At 43.9% G+C, this 19402-nt stretch overlaps 1 protein-coding gene across 1 annotated transcript in view; it reads right to left on the reverse strand.

The window, feature by feature from the left end:
* The window catches only part of LOC137537714 (intestinal mucin-like protein), a 293053-nt gene that overhangs the window by 68908 nt on the left and 204743 nt on the right, over positions 1-19402 (reverse strand). The window contains exon 7 of the mRNA XM_068259655.1: positions 8155-8259. Coding sequence (XP_068115756.1) covers positions 8155-8259 — 105 coding nt within the window. The remainder of the gene's footprint in view (positions 1-8154; positions 8260-19402) is intronic.

Consider the following 19402-nt stretch of genomic DNA (forward strand, 5'->3'; position numbering starts at 1 on the left):
AGTAACCGAGAAAGATGTGGAAGATCCATTCTCCATGCTTTTGTATTGGTCATTGTTTTATCACATGAGCTTAGATGACACACACACACACACACACACACACACACACACACACACACACACACACACACACACACACACACACACGTAAACTGGGCAAAGGGGACTGGTTGTCTGACTCTGCATGGTAAATGCAACCGTTTTTGCATTTTGTCAGACACTATACACACATATGCACATTACCGGAGTTGCGTCTGCATTGCTATGGTACCACACATTACTATAGTAACAGGCAGTGATGCTCGAATGTACCCAAATTCGATTCGAGAACATTCAAATTCTGGTCTGGGTCAAATTTGGGTTTGGCCGTGATCACGACCAGTAGAATTCAATTCAAATTTGATCCGTGATCGATAATTGAATTCGGGTATTACACCGAATTCGTGATCACGAATTCGGATGGCCTTAAAGCTATTTTTTTTCAAGGGAAATCACAATTAAATAGGTGTAATTAAAAAAAAATGATGGAAAACTTTTATTCTGCATTTCTTGTTTATTCTTCTTCACCTTCTTCTTTTTCTTCTCTCCATCTTTTTCTTCAACGTCTTCTTTTCTGTTTTACCTTCTTTCTCATCACCATCATCTTCATCTTCACTGGCACCTGGTTGTTGTTGTTGTTCTTCTTCTTCTTCTGGGTCATCCTCACTTGGTTTTTCATCTTCTTCTTCACCTGGTTCTTCTTCGTCTTCTTCTTCTTCTTCATCATTTGGTTCTTCTTCTTCTTCATCATCTGATTCTTCTTCTTCATCATCATCTGGTTCTTCTTCACCTGGTTCTTCTTCTTCTTCTTCACCTAGTTCTTCTTCTTCATCACTTGGTTCTGCTTCTTCTTCACCTGGTTCTTCTTCTTCTTCACCTGGTTCTTCTTCTTCACCTGGTTCTCCTTCTTCTTCACCTGGTTCTTCTTCTTCTTCTTCACCTGGTTCTTCTTCTTCTTCACCACCATCTTTTTGTGTGTGTGTGTGTTCATATTCTTCCTCTTGTACCCAACTTAATTCAACTTTTTTCCCTTACAGAACTGAACTGTTGTAAAATTTGTTTTCAACCCAGATACCTGAGAATAATTTTTTTTTTACAAGAAAACCTAGCTATTGTAGTGGCGTAATAGCTATGGTGCATGGCAGCAATGCATAATTCTCTGGACCCTAGCGGTGGGAACACAGACAGCAGGAGGTTAAATACAGCAGCAGCAGGAGGAGGAGTGATGTGTGGCAGCAGGCAGTGTAACAGGCCACGATCCCTAGCATTGGTACCACGGCTGTAATAAACACCATACAGTAGGAGGTTCCGGACAGCAGTCGTGAAGCCCACATTGTGTCCAATACACAACTGGGACAGCACAGTTTTCAACCCAGACACCTCAGAATATATATTTTTTTTAACAAGAAAATGTAGCTATTGTAGTGGCGTAATATCTATGGCGCATGGCAGCAGCACATAATTCTGTGGACCCTAGCAGTGGGAACACTGACAGCAGTGGGAACACAGCACCAGCAGGAGGAGGAGGAGTGACGTGTGGCAGCAGGCAGTGTAACGGGCCATGGTCCCTAGCGTTGGTACCACGGCTGTAATAAACACCATACAGCAGGAGGTTCCGGACAGCAGTCGTGAAGCCCACATTGTGTCCAATACACAACTGGGGCAGCACAGTTTTCAACCCAGACACCTCAGAATATTTTTTTTTTTTTTACACAAGAACAGAAATAGTAGCTATTTTGAGGGTGTATTAAATAGCTAGTGGCAGCCAGCAGCGCATAACGGAGTGGACCCTGGTGGTGGTGGTGGGAACACAGACAGGAGGTTTAATGCAGCAGCAGAAGGACATACATGGCAGCAGGCAGCCTAGGCCATGGCACCTAGCGGTGGTACCACAGCACCTAAAGAAAAACCAGGCCAAATTTGCAGGGGATTGAAGGTTGATGTTGTTCAAAAATAATTCCCAGGCACCTCATGTCCTCCTGTCACCGACAACAGGTGCCTGGAACGTGCCTTCAATCCAGGCCTGATTAATCTTCAGGAATGTTAGTCTGTCCATGGACTCTGAGAGCGCTGCTGCACGCACCTCCTCTCTCGGCTGCTCTACCGTCAGGTAGAGTGCCTTTGTCAAGGCCCGCAGGTCTCCTGGGTGCCTAACGCTGCTGCTGCTGCTGGCTGCAGGCACCGGCTGCTGTGCTGGCTGGACAGGGACAGAGGGGGTGGAAGGCTGGGGGAAGGCTTCCTCCAATCGCCAAACAAGGATCTCCTGCAACTCCCTTGTTTGCGGCTCACGGTCTCCAGCAGGCAGGAACTGGGCCACCTTCCCCCTCAGCCGTGGGTCCAGGATCATGCTGATGCAGGCATCCTCCCTCACTTGCATCTACTTAATCCTGGGGTCTGTGCGCAGGCACCGCAGCATGTGCCTTGCCATGGTGAACAGGGCAGTCCATCCAGCAGAGACATCAGAGCCAGTGGCCTCAAGTTTGCTGTCCTCCTCATCTGGCCCCTGAGCCTCTTCCTCCTCTCTCCACCCTCTCACCACTGCTGCTGCGCTCCGCTGTTCCCCCTCAACAGCAACATCCAGCACCTCCAACTCCTCCTCCTCCTCCAACAACTCAAATTCCTGCGCAGATGTGGACTGCGCAGGCGGCTGCTGTTCCAGCTGGTTCAGGGACTCCTCTCCCACATCCATCAAATCGCAAAGTGCCCTGTCCAGCAGACAAACAAAGGGCACCCACTGGCAGAGGGATGCCTGTTCCTCGCTCACGAGGTTGGTTCCCTGCAGGAAGGGAGCTAACACCAAGCAGACCTGCTGCATCTGCCCCCACTGCGCGTTAGAGATGAGCTGGAGTTTGGTGGTGCTGGCGAGAGTGCCATCAATGATGTAGTGGTGGACAGTCCTCCTCTGCTCAACCAGCCGCTCCAACTTCGCCAGGGTGGAATTCCAGCGAGTTGCCACATCAATGACAAGGCGGTGTCATGGCAGGCCCTCACGCTGCTGAATGTAGGCCAGGCTTGCTGCGGCAGTGGCTGAGCAACAAAAACTACGAACAATTTTCCGAGCCTCTTCCAACACATTGTCCATCCTCTGGAAGGTGCGAAGGAACTTCTGCACCACCAGGTTCAGGACATGGGCCAAGCAGGGGACATATGTCAAGTGTCCCCTGCTGATGGCAGCCAGCAGGTTTGCCGCATTGTTGGACACCACCGAACCGACTCTCAGGCATCTGGGGGTCAGCCACGTCTTCTCCTGCTCCCTCAGGTAGAGGAGCATGTTGGCTGCTGTCAGACCGTTTTTCCCCAGGCTTCTCATCTCCAGCAGCGCTTGGCAGTGGCAGGCCTTAACGATGCTTTTCATGCGGGGTCGCTTGGCGACAGGAGCTGCTGCTTCTCCCCTGACCTGGTGGCACCACATAGTGGACAACTGGTGCCGTTGCTGCTGCTGATGCGCCAGAGGATGGACCTGCTGCTTCCTTGCTGGCGCATTCCACCAGGCTGACCCAGTGAGCCGTGAAGGACAGGTAGCGGTCTGTTCCAAAATGGCTGCTCCAGGAGTCCATGGTGATGTGGATCCACTCACTCAGGGTGTGATCGAGCGAGCAGCCCACATTCGCCATAGCAAATCGGTGCAATGCTGGGATCGCCGCGCGGGAGAAGTAGTGGCGGCTGGGGATTTGCCACTCCGGAATCCCAAACTGCAGGAGCATTTGCATGTCACTCCCCTCCTGCACAAAGGAGTATGGCAGGAGCTGGGAGCACATGGCCCGGGCAAGCAACCCATTCAGCACCCGGATGCGCCTGTTGGTAGCAGGCAGAACCTTGGTCACACCAGGAAAGGACTCGCTGAGCAGGGTCTGACGGCGTTCGCCTGCACGGGAGGATAAGGAGGCCACTGTGGAGGGAGCAGATGAGGCCACTGAGAATTGGCTGCCCGGGAAGGGGGGGGGGGGAGCAGTGATTTTATGCACTCCTGCTGCTGATGCTGGATGAGCAGGAGGGTGGGATGCTGCTGCTGCTGAAGTCTGTGCAGTGGCTGTCTGGCTCTGACCACTGCCTGCGCCACCTTCATAAAGTCACTGTAGTCCTCAAAATGTTTTGTCTCCAAGTGGATCTGCAGGCACGAGGTACCCAACTTGTTGAGATCGCGACCTCTGCTTAGGCGGGCACCGCAACTGTGGCAAACGGCACGGGTCTTGTCATCTTCGCACACAGTGAAGTACCGCCAGACTGGGGTTTTAACTTTCCTTCCCGCTTGAGGGCTGAGGAGCTTTTTTGGTTTGGAGGGCTGTTTTTTTTGGGGGAGGAGCTTTGGTGCGGGTGGTGGTGGTAGTGGCTGAAGCAGCACGCCCTCTGCTGGCCGCCTTGCTGCTGCCGCGCCTCTGTGCCGGAGACGCCTCCTCCTCCGATGATGTGCTGCCTTCACCCAACTGTGCTGATGGTGGCACATAGGGACGGTCCCCCACCTCATCACCATTATCATTCCCAAACATCTCCTCTGAGCCCTCAACCAACTCCGGTGTCCCAACATCCCCTGCATCAGGCCCCTCCTCCTCCTCCTGAAATTCCACTTGTTGTGTGCCGCCAAACTCCTCCACCTCAAACTCCTCCTCCTCCTCCTCGCATACCCCCAACATCTCCACATAAAACTGCGCAACCACATCCATCAACTCGCTTGCAGTCCCGGGTGTCAAGAGCACGCTCAGTGAGGGCAAGCTGGCCGCTGGGGTCAACGTGACCTCAAGCGGTGGTGGAGGGTGGCTGCTGCTGCAGACCGGAGTGCTGGTGGTGGCACTGGTGTCGCTGGCGCTGGAGGTCTGGCTGGAAACGGTGGCTTGCTGCTCCGCCATCATTTCCACCACAGCCTGTGTCTGACCCTTCCGCAATGGGCCGGGGACGACGACCCAAGGCAAAGATGGGCGCAACACGCTGCCGCTGCACCTCTGCTCCTTCCCCTACAACAGTGCGGTCAGTGGAAGGTGGCAGACCAGTCACAGACCTGCCGGCAGTGGCTTTGGCAATGGCGCTGCCTCTCCTGCTGGTGCCTCTACCTCTGCCAGTCATTGTACAATTATACAAATACTGTACAGTAAGAAAAACAAAAAAAAAATATATGTAGAAAGGGCGGGAAAGGGTGTAAACTTTAATAAAGAGTCTGGGTTGGTGGGTGAGTGACCAAAAAAAAAAAAAAAGAAAGGTTTTTTTTTTAAATACTAGTAGACAGACAGTACTAGTACTGTAGTCTACAGTAGTCGATAACTAACGCGTGTGACCGACAGTGGCAATCAAAGTCTGTCACACACGGACGCAATCAATAGGGTCAGGCAGAGATGTGACAGGCAGTCACAGATCCCAACAGATGCTGGCCTGTACAGTAACACAGTACTGAAGCTAATAAACTCAACGACTAACAACAGTAGAAATTAAGTAAAGTAGTACGTAGGTAAATAACAACTAACTATAATCCCTAGTAGTAGTAATGTAGTCGACTACTAGTCGATAACTAACGCGTGTGACCGACGGTGACAATCAAAGTCTGTCACACACGGACGCAATCAATAGGGTCAGGCAGAGATGTGACAGGCAGTCACAGATCACAACAGATGCTGGCCTGAACAAACACAGTACTGAAGCTAATAAACTCACAGACTAACAGTAGAAATTAACGAAACTAGTACTAGTACACAACTAACTATAATCCCTAACCTACCTAAGCTAGTTGTAGGCTAAGCAGGCCTAGCCTGCACACAGACCTACAGACCTAACACTAGTCTAGCACAGTATACAGTATATACACTACACTAGCTGACAAATCACTAGCTATCTACACAGCAATATAATATATGTGTAGAGAATGTGGTTAAGATGTAAATCGCTATGTTTAACAGGTGAAAAGCACTTGCACAGACACGTAGCAGCACTGGAGATGCTCTCAGTACTGCTCAGTCACACAGCATGGACGGGCTCCGCATCATGGCCGCCACCTTATATAAAGGAGGGGAGGGCCAGGCGCCCCTCTTCTGATTGGTTGCTAGGGCCTCGGCTGGGGGCCTTCTGATTGGCCCAATGACGTCATCACCTGGATACCGAAGCTGAATTTGTAATCATGGGTTAAAACCCATGATCATGGCCGAATTCGAGAGGCAGTATTCGGGAAAATTTGACTTCGAATTCGGGAGCAGGATCGCTATTCGAATTTGAATTCGGCAAGCATGAAAATCTACCGATGGTCACGGGTAGAATTTGAATTCGCGAATTTGGAGAGCAACCCTGGTAACAAGCACATTGCCCAGGGTAAGGCATACTGCCACCCTTCCATTAGTACCAGTAAAATTACAGTGCACTACCTGGGCATAGCAATTTTACAGCTTTGCTTTGTGTATCAGGTCCCTTGTTTCTTATCTACTGTTCAGACTGGTTTGTGCATTTTTTGCTTTCCTCTTTTAAAATGTTACAGCATACTTACAAAACACCGTCAGTATATATTGTGCAATAAACATGATTGTACCTTACAACATCAAAAAGAGTAGCGTGAACAGGGTTTGATGGGCAATGGTAGTTATAAAGTATAAAAAACTTTTAGTAAAGTACAATAAATATCAGGAGGACAGCCCTTGTTCCATAAAATATAAAGTTGTAACGATAAAATACATACAATTATGACAATGAGCTTACCTTCCCTGGAGAATCTTTACGCTAGCGGGTGCAGAAAGAGAGCAACCAAAATTGCCTCTGACCCCTCTCACCCAGCTCTCTCCATCTTCCAGCTCTTGCCTTCAGGAGTTAGATTCCGGTCAATCGCTACCAAAACCTCCAGACACAGGAACAGCTTTTTTCCTCAAGCGGTAGCCATACTTAATGCTGAACCACGTTAGAGCTGCTAGGACTTGAAAGTAATCAGCATAGAACTGAAAAATTCTCACATTGCTTATTGCCACTATACTTGCATAATGTCCTTGACTTGTAATATACACACTGTCTGTCCTTGTATTGTTTTTGTTTGTGTTTGTTAAGCATCTGCCAAGACAAATTCCTTGTAGGTGCAAACTTACTTGGCGAAAATAAATTGATTCTGATTCTGACACAGTTTCTCAGCCTTCATAGGGGCAACTTTTCTAGAGGCAAGAAAGATTGCCGAAGCATGTCCAACAGTATCAACTGTTGGACATGCTAAACCCCTCATTAAACTGAGAACCCATTTCATACAATTGGCTAGTGCACACTTGAATGTGTTTTCCCCATGAAGATAAAAACTGACAGCAGTGAGGCACACATATTCTCTATCAATTACATTAGTGTCTGTGATAAAACTTGCATGTTTTCACACATACAGACACACATCTTGTGCAGAAAACGCATACAGAAAACCGACAGACGACTATGCTCCCAGCCCCAGCTTATTACACTCACTCTGTCCATCTCTGATGGAGCAGAACTGGCTCTGCAGACCTCTCCACCATCACTACAGTACACAGCACTTAGGGAGGCTGTGGGCGGGGCTCTGCAGACTCCTCCAGCATCACTACAGTAGAGGGGTAGAGAGGTCGGGGGCTGGGTGCTGTACAAAAGAGCCTGCTGCACACTGAATGGGGACTGTCTACAAATCTTTGTCTGCATAACTTTATATGATAGCTAAGCAGATGCAGTCATTAGAACAATTATGCAGAGAGCAGAAAGCTTTTTCTCTTCATGCCCTTAGTTGTCAGTCTCTCAGGACAGGGAAAAGAAGCTTCTCCCCCTACGGGACCACCCTGCAGCTGCATCCCTTGCAGGGTCTATTGCTATCTCCTTGGACTTTATACTTTTGTCATCATGGATAATGTCTCTTGCCGCCCCTATGAAGACCAAGAAATGTACATCAGGCTATTTGTCATAATTGCATGCACTTTATTGAAACAACTTTATATTTTACCAAACAAGGAATGAACTCCTCTTTATTGTACTTAATTAAAAGGTACATTTACCAATTAAATATTTACCACTGGCTATGGAACCCTTTTCTTTCTTCTCTTGTTGATGTTGTATGTTCATATTTACTGAGGGGTGACCTTTTGTATATGTTATACCTGTTGTATATATTATGATTGCACTCAACTTCATTTTCATTTTCTGCAAACTTACCACACTGTAAAGTTGGACAACAATCTCCAGGTAAAGTCTCTTTGTGCGATTCGTACCCAATTTGACATTTAATAGCCGTAATTGGGCAGGTGCTGTTATCACACACTGTAAAAACAAAATTCACTTAATAGTGCAGAGTAATTTTAACTAACACATTCAAATACTGTATAAAAAGTAATCATGATAATAAGTTAATGTGTTATGTCCTAGTGACTGAGAACTGCGAACCGATACCGAGATGCACCGGTTCCTACCAAAGATTCAGCTTCAGTCAGCTATTGAAAACCTGAAAGTAATGGGTGTCTTCAGCTCTCATGTCACAGCTCTTGACTCACCACCGGGGGGGGGGGCGTGGCTAGCCAGCGTGCAAGATGTTTAAAGACAGAGCGCTGCTCTTGTCAACTTGTGTCTTACAGCAATCTGATTCTGATAGTGATGTCAGGGAAAAATAAGCCGCAGCCCACCCAGGCATCACAGGAAGACTTTGGGACTCAGACGAGCAGAAATATCCCAGCAATCTTTCGCATCAAGCGGACAGGGACAGTGGGCTCGGAGGCCTCTAATATGGTGCCGACAGCATCACAAGATCTTCCTTCTCACTGAGGTGTCATCTTTGTTCTCTTATACGAAACAGCTACCTACAATGGCAGACATAAAGTTGTTAGCCATGGACATTAAAATTTGCATGATGGGGGTCAAAAAGACGACATTCAAGGCCTATTCTATGGGATTAAGGAGGTGGAAAAGGCTGGCGAAAGTTGGGATGCGGCAATAGAAGAACTTCAACAGGCTGCAGTGACCCATAACTTACACCTTATTGAGGTAAATCGTCAAATGAAGCATTTAGACAATGGGGCAGATGCCATAATATATGAGTGAAGGGTGTGCCAGAGACTGTCCCTCCTGAGGATATCCTTTCTGCCCTAACTGCTATCTTTAATGGCTTACTAGAGAGACCGAAAGAAAGTACTAGGGATGGGACGAATCCACAATTTCTTCGAATCCGAATCCGGATCCGAATCTAAAAAGGTTCTCGAATATCTCGAACCTTTCGAATCCCGAATCTAACGAATCCTGCACATACGAATTGTGCGATCCGTGGTATAGTTGCCCGCAGTATAGGTAGCGAGGTAAAGGTGCCTTCAGTATAGCTAGCTAGGTATGGGTGCCTTCAATATTGGTAGCTTTCAGTATAGGTAGCAAGGTATATGGGCCTTCAGTATAGGTAGAAAGGTATATGGGCCTTCAGTATAGGTAGCAGGGTATATAGGCCTTCAGTATAGGTAGCAGGGTATATGTGCCTTCAGTATAGGTAGCAGGGTATATGTGCCTTCAGTATAGGTAGCAGGGTATATAGGCCTTCAGTATAGGTAGCAGGGTATATGGGCCTTCAGTATAGGTAGCAGGGTATAGGGGCCTTCAGTATAGATAGCAGGGTATATGTGCCTTCAGTATAGGTAGCAGGGTATATAGGCCTTCAGTATAGGTAGCAAGGTATATGTGCCTTCAGTATAGGTAGCAGGGTATATGGGCCTTCAGTATAGGTAGCAGGGTATATGGGCCTTCAGTATAGGTAGCAGGGTATATGGGCCTTCAGTATAGGTAGCAGGGTATATGGGCCTTCAGTATAGGTAGTAGGGTATATAGGCCTTCAGTATAGGTAGCAGGGTATAGGGGCCTTCAGTATAGGTAGCAGGGTATATGGGCCTTCAGTATAGGTAGCAGGGTATATAGAGGCCTTAAGTATAGGTAGGTATGTAGGTAGGTATAGGGGCCTTTAGGTAGGTAAAGGGACCTTCAGTATAGGTAGCAGGGTATAGGGCCTTCAGTATAGGTAACAGGGTATATAGAGGCCTTAAGTATAGGTAGGTATGTAGGTAGGTATAGGGGCCTTTAGGTAGGTAAAGGGACCTTCAGTATAGGTAGCAGGGTATAGGGCCTTAAGTATAGGTAGGTATGTAGGTAGGTAGGTAGGTATAGGGGCCTTTAGGTAGGTAGGTATAGGGGCCTTTAGGTAGGTAGGTAGGTACGTATAGGGGGCCTTTAGGTAGGTATAGTGGCCTGTAGGTAGGTAGGTAAGTATAGTGGCCGGTAGGTAGGTAGGTATAGTGTCCTGTAGGTAGGTAGGTAGTTAAAGGGACCTTCAGTATATGTAGCAGGGTATAGGGCCTTAAGTATAGGTAGGTATGTAGGTAGGTAGGTATAGGGGCCTTTAGGTAGGTAGGTATAGGGGCCTTTAGGTAGGTAGGCACGTATAGGGGGCCTTTAAGTAGGTAGGTAGGTATAGAGGCCTGTAGGTAGGTATAGGGGCCTTTAGGTAGGTAGGTAAGTATAGGGGCCTTTAGGTAGGTAGGTAGGTATAGGGGCCTTTAGGTAGGTAGGTAGGTAGGTATAGGGGCCTTTAGGTAGGTAGGTAGGTAGGTATAGGGGCCTTTAGGTAGGTAGGTAGGTAGGTACGTATAGGGGGCCTTTAGGTAGGTATAGTGGCCTGTAGGTAGGTAGGTAGGTATAGTGGCCGGTAGGTAGGTAGGTATAGTGTCCTGTAGGTAGGTAGGTAGTTAAAGGGACCTTCAGTATAGGTAGCAGGGTATAAGGCCTTAAGTATAGGTAGGTATGTAGGTAGGTAGGTATAGGGGCCTTTAGGTAGGTAGCCACGTATAGGGGGCCTTTAGGTAGGTAGGTATAGAGGCCTTTAGGTAGGTATAGGGGCCTTTAGGTAGGTAGGTACATATAGAGGGCCTTTAGGTAGGTATAGGGGCCTGTAGGTAGGTAGGTATAGTGGTAGGTAGGTAGTATAGGGGGCCTTTAGGTAGGTATAGGGGCCTGTAGGTAGGTAGGTATAGTGCCCGGTAGGTAGGTAGGTACGTATAGGGGGCCTTTAGGTAGGTATAGTGGCAGGTAGGTAGGTAAAGTGGTAGGTAGGTGTCGCTCCCCCCCCCCCCGTGCCTCCTCCGCTCACCCCATGGCCTCCTCCGTCCTCCTCACCCCTGCATAAGTATCAACTCACATGTCCAGTGGAGCGCAGACAGAGCGGCAGACCTCGTCCTTACTTCTCGGTTCCCTCTAGTGGCCGGACCGGCTTTTACTGATGACGTCATTGTAAAAGCCGTCACTAGAGGGAACCAGGAAGTCAGCGAGAGGTCTGCCGCTCTGTCTGCGCTCCACTGGACGGGTGAGTTGATACAAAGTATGCGGGCGGCCGGGCGGAGGAGGTGCGGGGCAGTCGGAGGAGGCGCGGGTCGGAGGAGGACGAGTGCGAGCGGCGGATGCGCGGCGATGCAGCGTCGGGATTCGGCGGATTCGTAAAGTGGAAAATGGCGTCGGGATTCGAATCCACGAATCTCGAATATTTCCCAATATTCGAGGGATTCGTGGATTCGCCGGATTCGTCGTCCCATCTCTAGAAAGTACTATAGCATTTGAACATGCTCATCGAGCTTTGTGACCTAGAGGGAGAGAAGGAGATCCTCCCCGTGACATTGTGTGCGGTTTGGTAAATTTTATGCTTAAAGGACCTCTGTCGTGAAAATCTTAAAATTTAAAATACATGAAAACATATACAAATAAGAAGTACATTTCTTCCAGAGTAAAATGAGCCACAAATAACTTTTCTCCTATGTTGCTGTCACTTACAGTAAGTAGTTGAAATCTGACAGAATCGACAGATTTTGGACTAGCTCCTCTTCTTACGGGGGAATCTCAGAGTTTTCTTTATTCTTAAAAGCACTTAGTGAATGGCAGTTGCTCCGTCCAACTGCCAAAAAAGTGTGCAATGAGCAGGGAGGCTGGCCAGCATCTTTACATACATCTTTTTTCAGGGAATGTCTTTATAAAGAATAAAGTCTATGCTGAGAATCCCCTATGGAGAGATGGACTAGCCCAAAACCTGTCGGTAATGTCAGATTTCTACTACTACTGTAAGTGACAGCAACATAGGAGAAAAGTAATGTATGGCTCATTTTACTTTGGAAGAAATGTACTTCTTATTTGTATGTGTTTTAAATTTTAAGATTTTTGCGACAGTTCCTCTTTAAAGAGGAAATAATGTCCAAGGCGAGATCTCAGGGAACTATTTATTTTAACTCTGTGGAGGTAAAACGTTATCAGGATCTATCCAAATCCAATATAAGTTTGAAAAACAGGAGGGCCATGAGATCGCTCTCGACTGAGTTAAGGAAGAATGATGCATCTTAAAAATGGAAATATCCATTCGGTCACTCTGCCACAGGAGGTATTCGTACAGCGCTCCTACGCACTCCTGAGGAGTTGGGACATTTTTGTGATACACTGCAAATCCCATTATTCAGCCTTCTGGATTGGTACAGTGATTTTAGACTCCCGGAGATTATGGGACACAAGTATGAAGCTGGTTCTATTCATCCAGTCGGAGAGTATGTACCTCGCACTAACCACCGTCCGTGAGGCAGGGGTGCTTATCATTGGTGAGGAGGACCCCAACGGCAGGACTCTTCCTCTTATCGTGACCGATCATCATGTCATGAGGGCAACGATTCTTCTCTGGAGCCAACTGGTGAATGATGACGATAAATCTGCTCCATGTCTGCTCTTTCTTCACGTTTCTACGTTTACTATATCTACGTTTGTGGCCTGGGAATCTGTTTACAACTTTTTGGGAGCCTGTGGTCTCTATGCTGCTTAGACAATTGTCAATAGACAATCCACAATAGACAATTGTCAATAGTAGGGATGGTCGGAAATGGCAATTTCTGATGCTGCGGTAAATTTGCATGCCACCATTGCCAATTAGCGCTACTGCTACCGATTTCACTTTCCGCTACCAATTTCCGCATTCCGACGGAAATTGTGGAAATTTCCCCCGACTTTAACATTGATTTTCTCAAAAACTATGAGGTCTTTTTGAAAACATTTTTTGCATCTTGTTCACAAGATTCTGTTTAATGAACCCTGAACATTTGGTGTTTCTATGACTTACGGGGGCTTTGCTATTAACCGCTAAATTCGGCAGATTTTTACTGTAATGTAAAATGTAGAAAATCTGCATTATCCGATATGCGGTAATTTTAAGCCAATCAGAAGACGCAGAATGAATAAGCCAATCAGACAATGCGGAAATTTCCGCCTAAATCCCCATTCTCTGATTGGTTTATTCATTCTGAGTCTTCTGATTGGCTTAAAATTACCGCATATCGGATAATGCAGATTTTCTGCATTTTACATTACAGTGAAAATCCACCGACTTTAGTGGTTGATAGCAAAGCCCCCGTAAGTCCTAGAAACACCAAATTTTCAGGGTTTATTAAACTGAATCTTCTGAACAAGATGCAAAAAAAGTTTTCAAAAATACTTTATAGTTTTTGAGAAAATTGATGTTAAAGTCGGCGGAAAATTCTGCGATGAAAATCCGCCTACCGCACTTCTATTACCGATTTCCGCATTCCGATGAGGAAATGTAATTTCCAATCTGAATTTCGGAAATTGCATTTCCGCGGAATCCGAATGAGCATCCCTAGTCAATAGACAAGGAACAACCAATAGACAATTGACAACCATCAATAGACAATCTTCAATAGACAACCATTAATACACAATAGACAATAGACAATCATTAATAGATAATAGACAATCGTCAATAGACAAAAGACAATCATCAATAGACAACCGTCAATAGAGAATAGACAATCATCAATAGAAAATCATCAATAGACAATCATCAATAGATAATCGTCAATAGACAATCAATAGTCAACAGACCAGCATCAATAGACAATATACAACAGTCAATAGACAATCATGAATAGACAATAGACAATCAATAGATGATTGTCACAAGACAATAGTCAATAGACATTTGTAAATAGACAATAGACAATCGTCAACTGACAGACAACCAATAAACAATAGTCAATCATCAATAGACAATTGTCAATAGATAATCATCAATATACAGTCATCAATAGACAATAAAAAAATAATCAGTAGACAATAGTCAATAGATAAGCGACAGTCTCAGTAGAAAATCGTCAATAATTGTCAATAGAAAATAGACAATAGACAATTAATAGACAATCTTCAATAAACAATCATCAATAAACAATCATCAACAGGCATTTGTCAATAGACAATCCTCAATTCACAATAGACGAACAATAGTCAGTTGTCAATAGACAGTCATTAATAGACAATAGACAATCGGCAATAGACAATGATCAATAAACAATAGACAACTGATAATCGTCAAGAGACAGTTATAAATAGACAATAATCAATAGACAATCATGAGTAGAGAATTGTCAATAGATTACCGTCAAAAGACAATAGACACTTATCAATAGACAACAATCAATAGACAATTGTCAATAGACAATAGATAACCGTCAATAGACTATTGTTAATACACAATAGACAATTGTCAATAGACAATAGATAACCGTCAATAGACTATTGTTAATACACAATAGACAATTGTCAATAGACAACAGACCCTTGTCAATAGAAAAAGACAACAGGCAATCATCAATAGACAATCATCAATAAACAATCACAAGACAGTCATCCATAGACAATAGACAATCATCAATAAACAATCATTAATAGACAATAGACAATCATCAATCGACAACCAATAGACAATCATCAATAGACAATCAATAAACAATCGTCAATAAACAATCATCAATAGTCCATCAATAGAGAGTTGACAATAGACAACCATCAATAAACAAAAATAACAAAAGACCTCAGAGATCAATAACGGATATATCAAATACGTGTATTATGAAAATCACATCACATTAAATACACACAATATACCCATGATCCCCAATTATTGCACCATCCCCTTTAAAAACCATGAAATATACTGAGCATCTAACTGAAATACAGTATGCACTACTATGCCACGCTAATCACATTTCCTATGCAGTTCAATCAACCAGGGCTATAAGTTCTCTGCCTGACTAGCAGCTAATTCATGTTGCCCCAGCACAGTCTGTGCATTAGTATAAGGCACTGATTTTCCTAACAGAGTCAGGGAGAGTGCAGTTATTGCTGGATACTGAGGTCCCAAACTGAACTGCTTCGCTGAAAAAAAGCACGTGCAAACAAAAAGCATATGAAGTTCATCTGGCCAGGATTGCTCATATATATTTCACAGCAGTGATTAAAAGCATGCAGTGTGTCTCACCATACTTCACCCACTCCCTGTGCACCCGGGAGGGGCCTTTCACAAACTTTGTCCCAAGCCGTCATAGAGACCAAGCACCTTGTTCAGTAGTGCAGTGCAGTGCAGCTGCTGCAACAGCCTTGCCTCAGTACAAATTGTCCTCAGCACGGGCGTCCCCGCTGCTACAGGGTCTTACTGGCTGCGCACTATGATCTTCCATCCCTCTGCCCCCTCTCTCACCGGGAAGCAGGGGTGTAACAAGCTGCAAGCAAGGTACCAGCTCTAACGTCTCTCCATCGGCTCTTCTAAGTACGGTGACTCACACAGACCAAACTAGTGGACGCGTTTCATCAAATCTGCTTTGATTTCTTCAGCACTAATGGCAAAAAAGCTCTCTTGTTCCATCATGTGGCTGCTTTTATACATGCACGCATGTTTATCATCCAAATTTATGTAACATGCTCTCTAACACCATCTTGTGGTTGCTTTTTATGCATGCACATTATTTGTCATATCCAGTCCATAGAAGACAGCTGTCTGACTGTACTCTTACTCCCTCTACTGAGTTGATAATTGCACTCATTCAATACAGCAATATGCCTTCACCTGATACATATTCCTAATTTTAAACATGCATGGAGTTGCTTCATAGAAACCGTTGCCAATAATATTTCTTGATCTTAACTCACATGTCTCTAAAATGCGGAGGGAGGTGACCCAACATGGCAGGACCCCGAAAACTCACCGACCCCCAACCCAATCCCCTTCAGCACATAACATAACCTATGAGAGGTTGTTAGAATCTAAATTTAGAAATGATGCTGGCAGGACAAGGACTTCACATCAATGTGGACACACACGGGGCCCTATCTCTTATTTTCCCCATAGGGAAGGCGGTTTGGTGACCCGAACACGGATTTAACAACAACAACAACAACAAATAACATTTGTAGAGCGCTTTTCTCCCATAGGACTCAAAGCGCATAAGCATGGCTTATTTAAAGGAAAACTCCTAAATTAAAATCCACATGTATTCCCCTTGGTTTTAGGGCCTTACATTTATAAATCCACATACATTCTTTCTGCAATAATATTCTATCAAAATCCCCCCTTCTGGGACTAATATTTAATTTTGAAATACCTCTAAATTTCATTCCTTTAGGGTCACTATTGTGGCACTCCATGAAATGCGGTGCCACTGCACTATCCATATTTTTAGCCTTAATATTTTTTTTATGCTCTCCTATCCGTGTCTCCAGGTCCCTTCCCGTCTTTCCTACGTAGATTTTATTGCAAGGGCAAATCAGCTGATAGATTACTTTTGTTGTAGCACATGAGATATAATCACGTATTTTAAACTGAGCTGTGCCCGTGCTATCCATGAAGGTATCACCTTCAATCACATATTTACAAAATCTGCAATTCTGACATTTAAACATCCCCTTTCTCCTCATAGGGGCATCTCTATGTCTTTGTACTGGGGCAAGGCTGTTGCAGTAGCATCACTGCACTACTGAACAAGGTGCTTGGTCTCTATGACGGCTTGGGACAAAGTTTGTGAAAGGCCCCTCCCGGGTGCACAGGGAGTGGGTAAAGTATGGTGAGACACACTGCATGTTTTTAATCACTGCTGTGAAATATATATGAGCAATCCTGGCCAGATGAACTTCATATGCTTTTTGCTTGCACGTGCTTTTTTTCAGCGAAGCAGTTCAGTTTGGGACCTCAGTATCCAGCAATAACTGCACTCTCCCTGACTCTGTTAGGAAAATCAGTGCCTTATACTGATACACAGACTGTGCTGAGGCAACATGAATCAGCTGCTAGTCAGGCAGAGAACTTATAGCCCTGGTTGATTGAACTGCATAGGAAATGTGATTAGCGTGGCATAATAGTGCATACTGTATTTCAGTTAGATGCTCAGTATATTTCATGGTTTTTAAAGGGGATGGTGCAATAATTGGGGATCATGGGTATATTGTGTGTATTTAATGTGATGTGATTTTCATAATACACGTATTTGATATATCAGTTATTGATCTCTGAGGTCTTTTGTTATTTCAGTAATTGGTTGTGTGAGGCACAAGATAGTAGGTTATATTTAACCATCAATAAACAATCGTCAATAGACAACAGACAATCATCAATAGACAATCGTCAAAAGACAATAGACAATTGTCAATAGACAATCATCAATAGACAATCGTCAATAGGCAATAGACAAGCGTCACTAGACAATCACCAATAGACAGACAATCTTCAATAGACAATCATCAATAGACAAAAGACAATCATCAATAGACTATAGAAAATCGTCAATAGACAACCATCAAGTGACAATAGACAATGGTCAATAAATAATTGTCAATAGACATTCATCAATAGACAATAGACCATCGTCAATAGACAATCGTTAATGGACAATCATCAACAGACAAAAGACAATCATCAATAGACAATCACCCATAGATAATCGACAATAGACAATCATCAATACACAATCAATAGACAATTGTCAATAGACAATCATCAATATACAATCATCAACAGACAATAGACCAAAGTCAATAGACAATAGGCCATCGTCAAAAGACAATCATCAGTAGACAATAGACAATCATCAATAGACAATTATCAATGGACAATCGACAATAGGCAATCATAAATAGAAAATCGACAATAGACAATCATCAATAGACAATCACCAATAAATATTCGGCAATAGAAAATCATCAATAGATAAACATTAACAGACAACCGTCAATAGACAATCATCAATAGACTACAGACAATCATCAATATACAATCATCAATAGACAATCATCAATAGATGGTAGACAATCAATAGACAATCATCAATAGACAAAGGACTATCATCAATAGACAATGGTCAATAGATAATGGGCAATAGACAATCATCATCTATAGACAATAGACCATTGTCAGTAGACAATAGACAATCATCAATAGACAATAGACAATCAATAGACAATTATCAATAGACAATAGACAGTTCACAATTGTCAAGAGACAATCATAAATAATCAATAGGCAATCATCAATAGAGAAAAGTCAATAGACAATTGTCAATAGACAATAGATAACCGTTAATAGACAATCATGGAAAGACAATAGATAATAGACAATTGTCAGTAGAAAATAATCAATATACAATAGACAACCATCAATACACAATTGTCAATATACAAAAGACCATTGTCAAAAGACAACAAACACTCATCAATAGACAAAAGACAGTAGACACTCGTCAATAGACAATCAATAGCCAGTCCATAGACAGTGATCAATAGTCAATAGACAATCGTCAATAGACAATGATCAATAGACAATAGACAATGGCCAATAGATAATTGTCAATAGACAATTATCAATACACAATAGATGATCGTCAATAGACAACAGACAATTGTCAACAGACAGTAGACAATAGTCGATAGACACTCACCAATAAATATTCGACAATAGACAATCATCAACAGACAATCAATAGACATTCATCAATAGACAATCATCAATAGACAATCGTCAATAGGCAACCATCAATAGACAATCGTCAATAGACAATGGTCAATAGATAACTGCCAATAGACAATCATCAATAGACTGTAGACGGTCATCAATAGACAATCGTCAATAGACAATAGAAATTGTCAACAGACAATAGACAATCATCAATAGACATTCATCAATAGATATTCAACAATAGACATCATCAATAGACAATCAATAGATAATTTTCAATAGGCATTTATCAATACACCATCATAAATAGACAATAGACCATCATCAATAGACAATAGACCATCATCAATAGACAATCATCAATAGACAACAGACAATCATTAATAGACAATCATCAATGGACAATCGTCAATAGGCAATTATCAATAGACAATAGACGATCGTCAATAGACAATCACCAATAGATATTCGACAATAGACAATCATCAATAAACAATCAATAGACAATCATCAACAGACAATAGACAATCATCAATAGACAATAGACAATTGTCAATAGGCAATCATCAATAGACAATCAATAGACAATCGTCAATAGGCAATCAGCAATAGACCATCATC

This window comes from Hyperolius riggenbachi, chromosome 11, assembly GCF_040937935.1.
Source record: "Hyperolius riggenbachi isolate aHypRig1 chromosome 11, aHypRig1.pri, whole genome shotgun sequence".
NCBI classification, from domain to species: Eukaryota; Metazoa; Chordata; class Amphibia; order Anura; family Hyperoliidae; genus Hyperolius; species Hyperolius riggenbachi.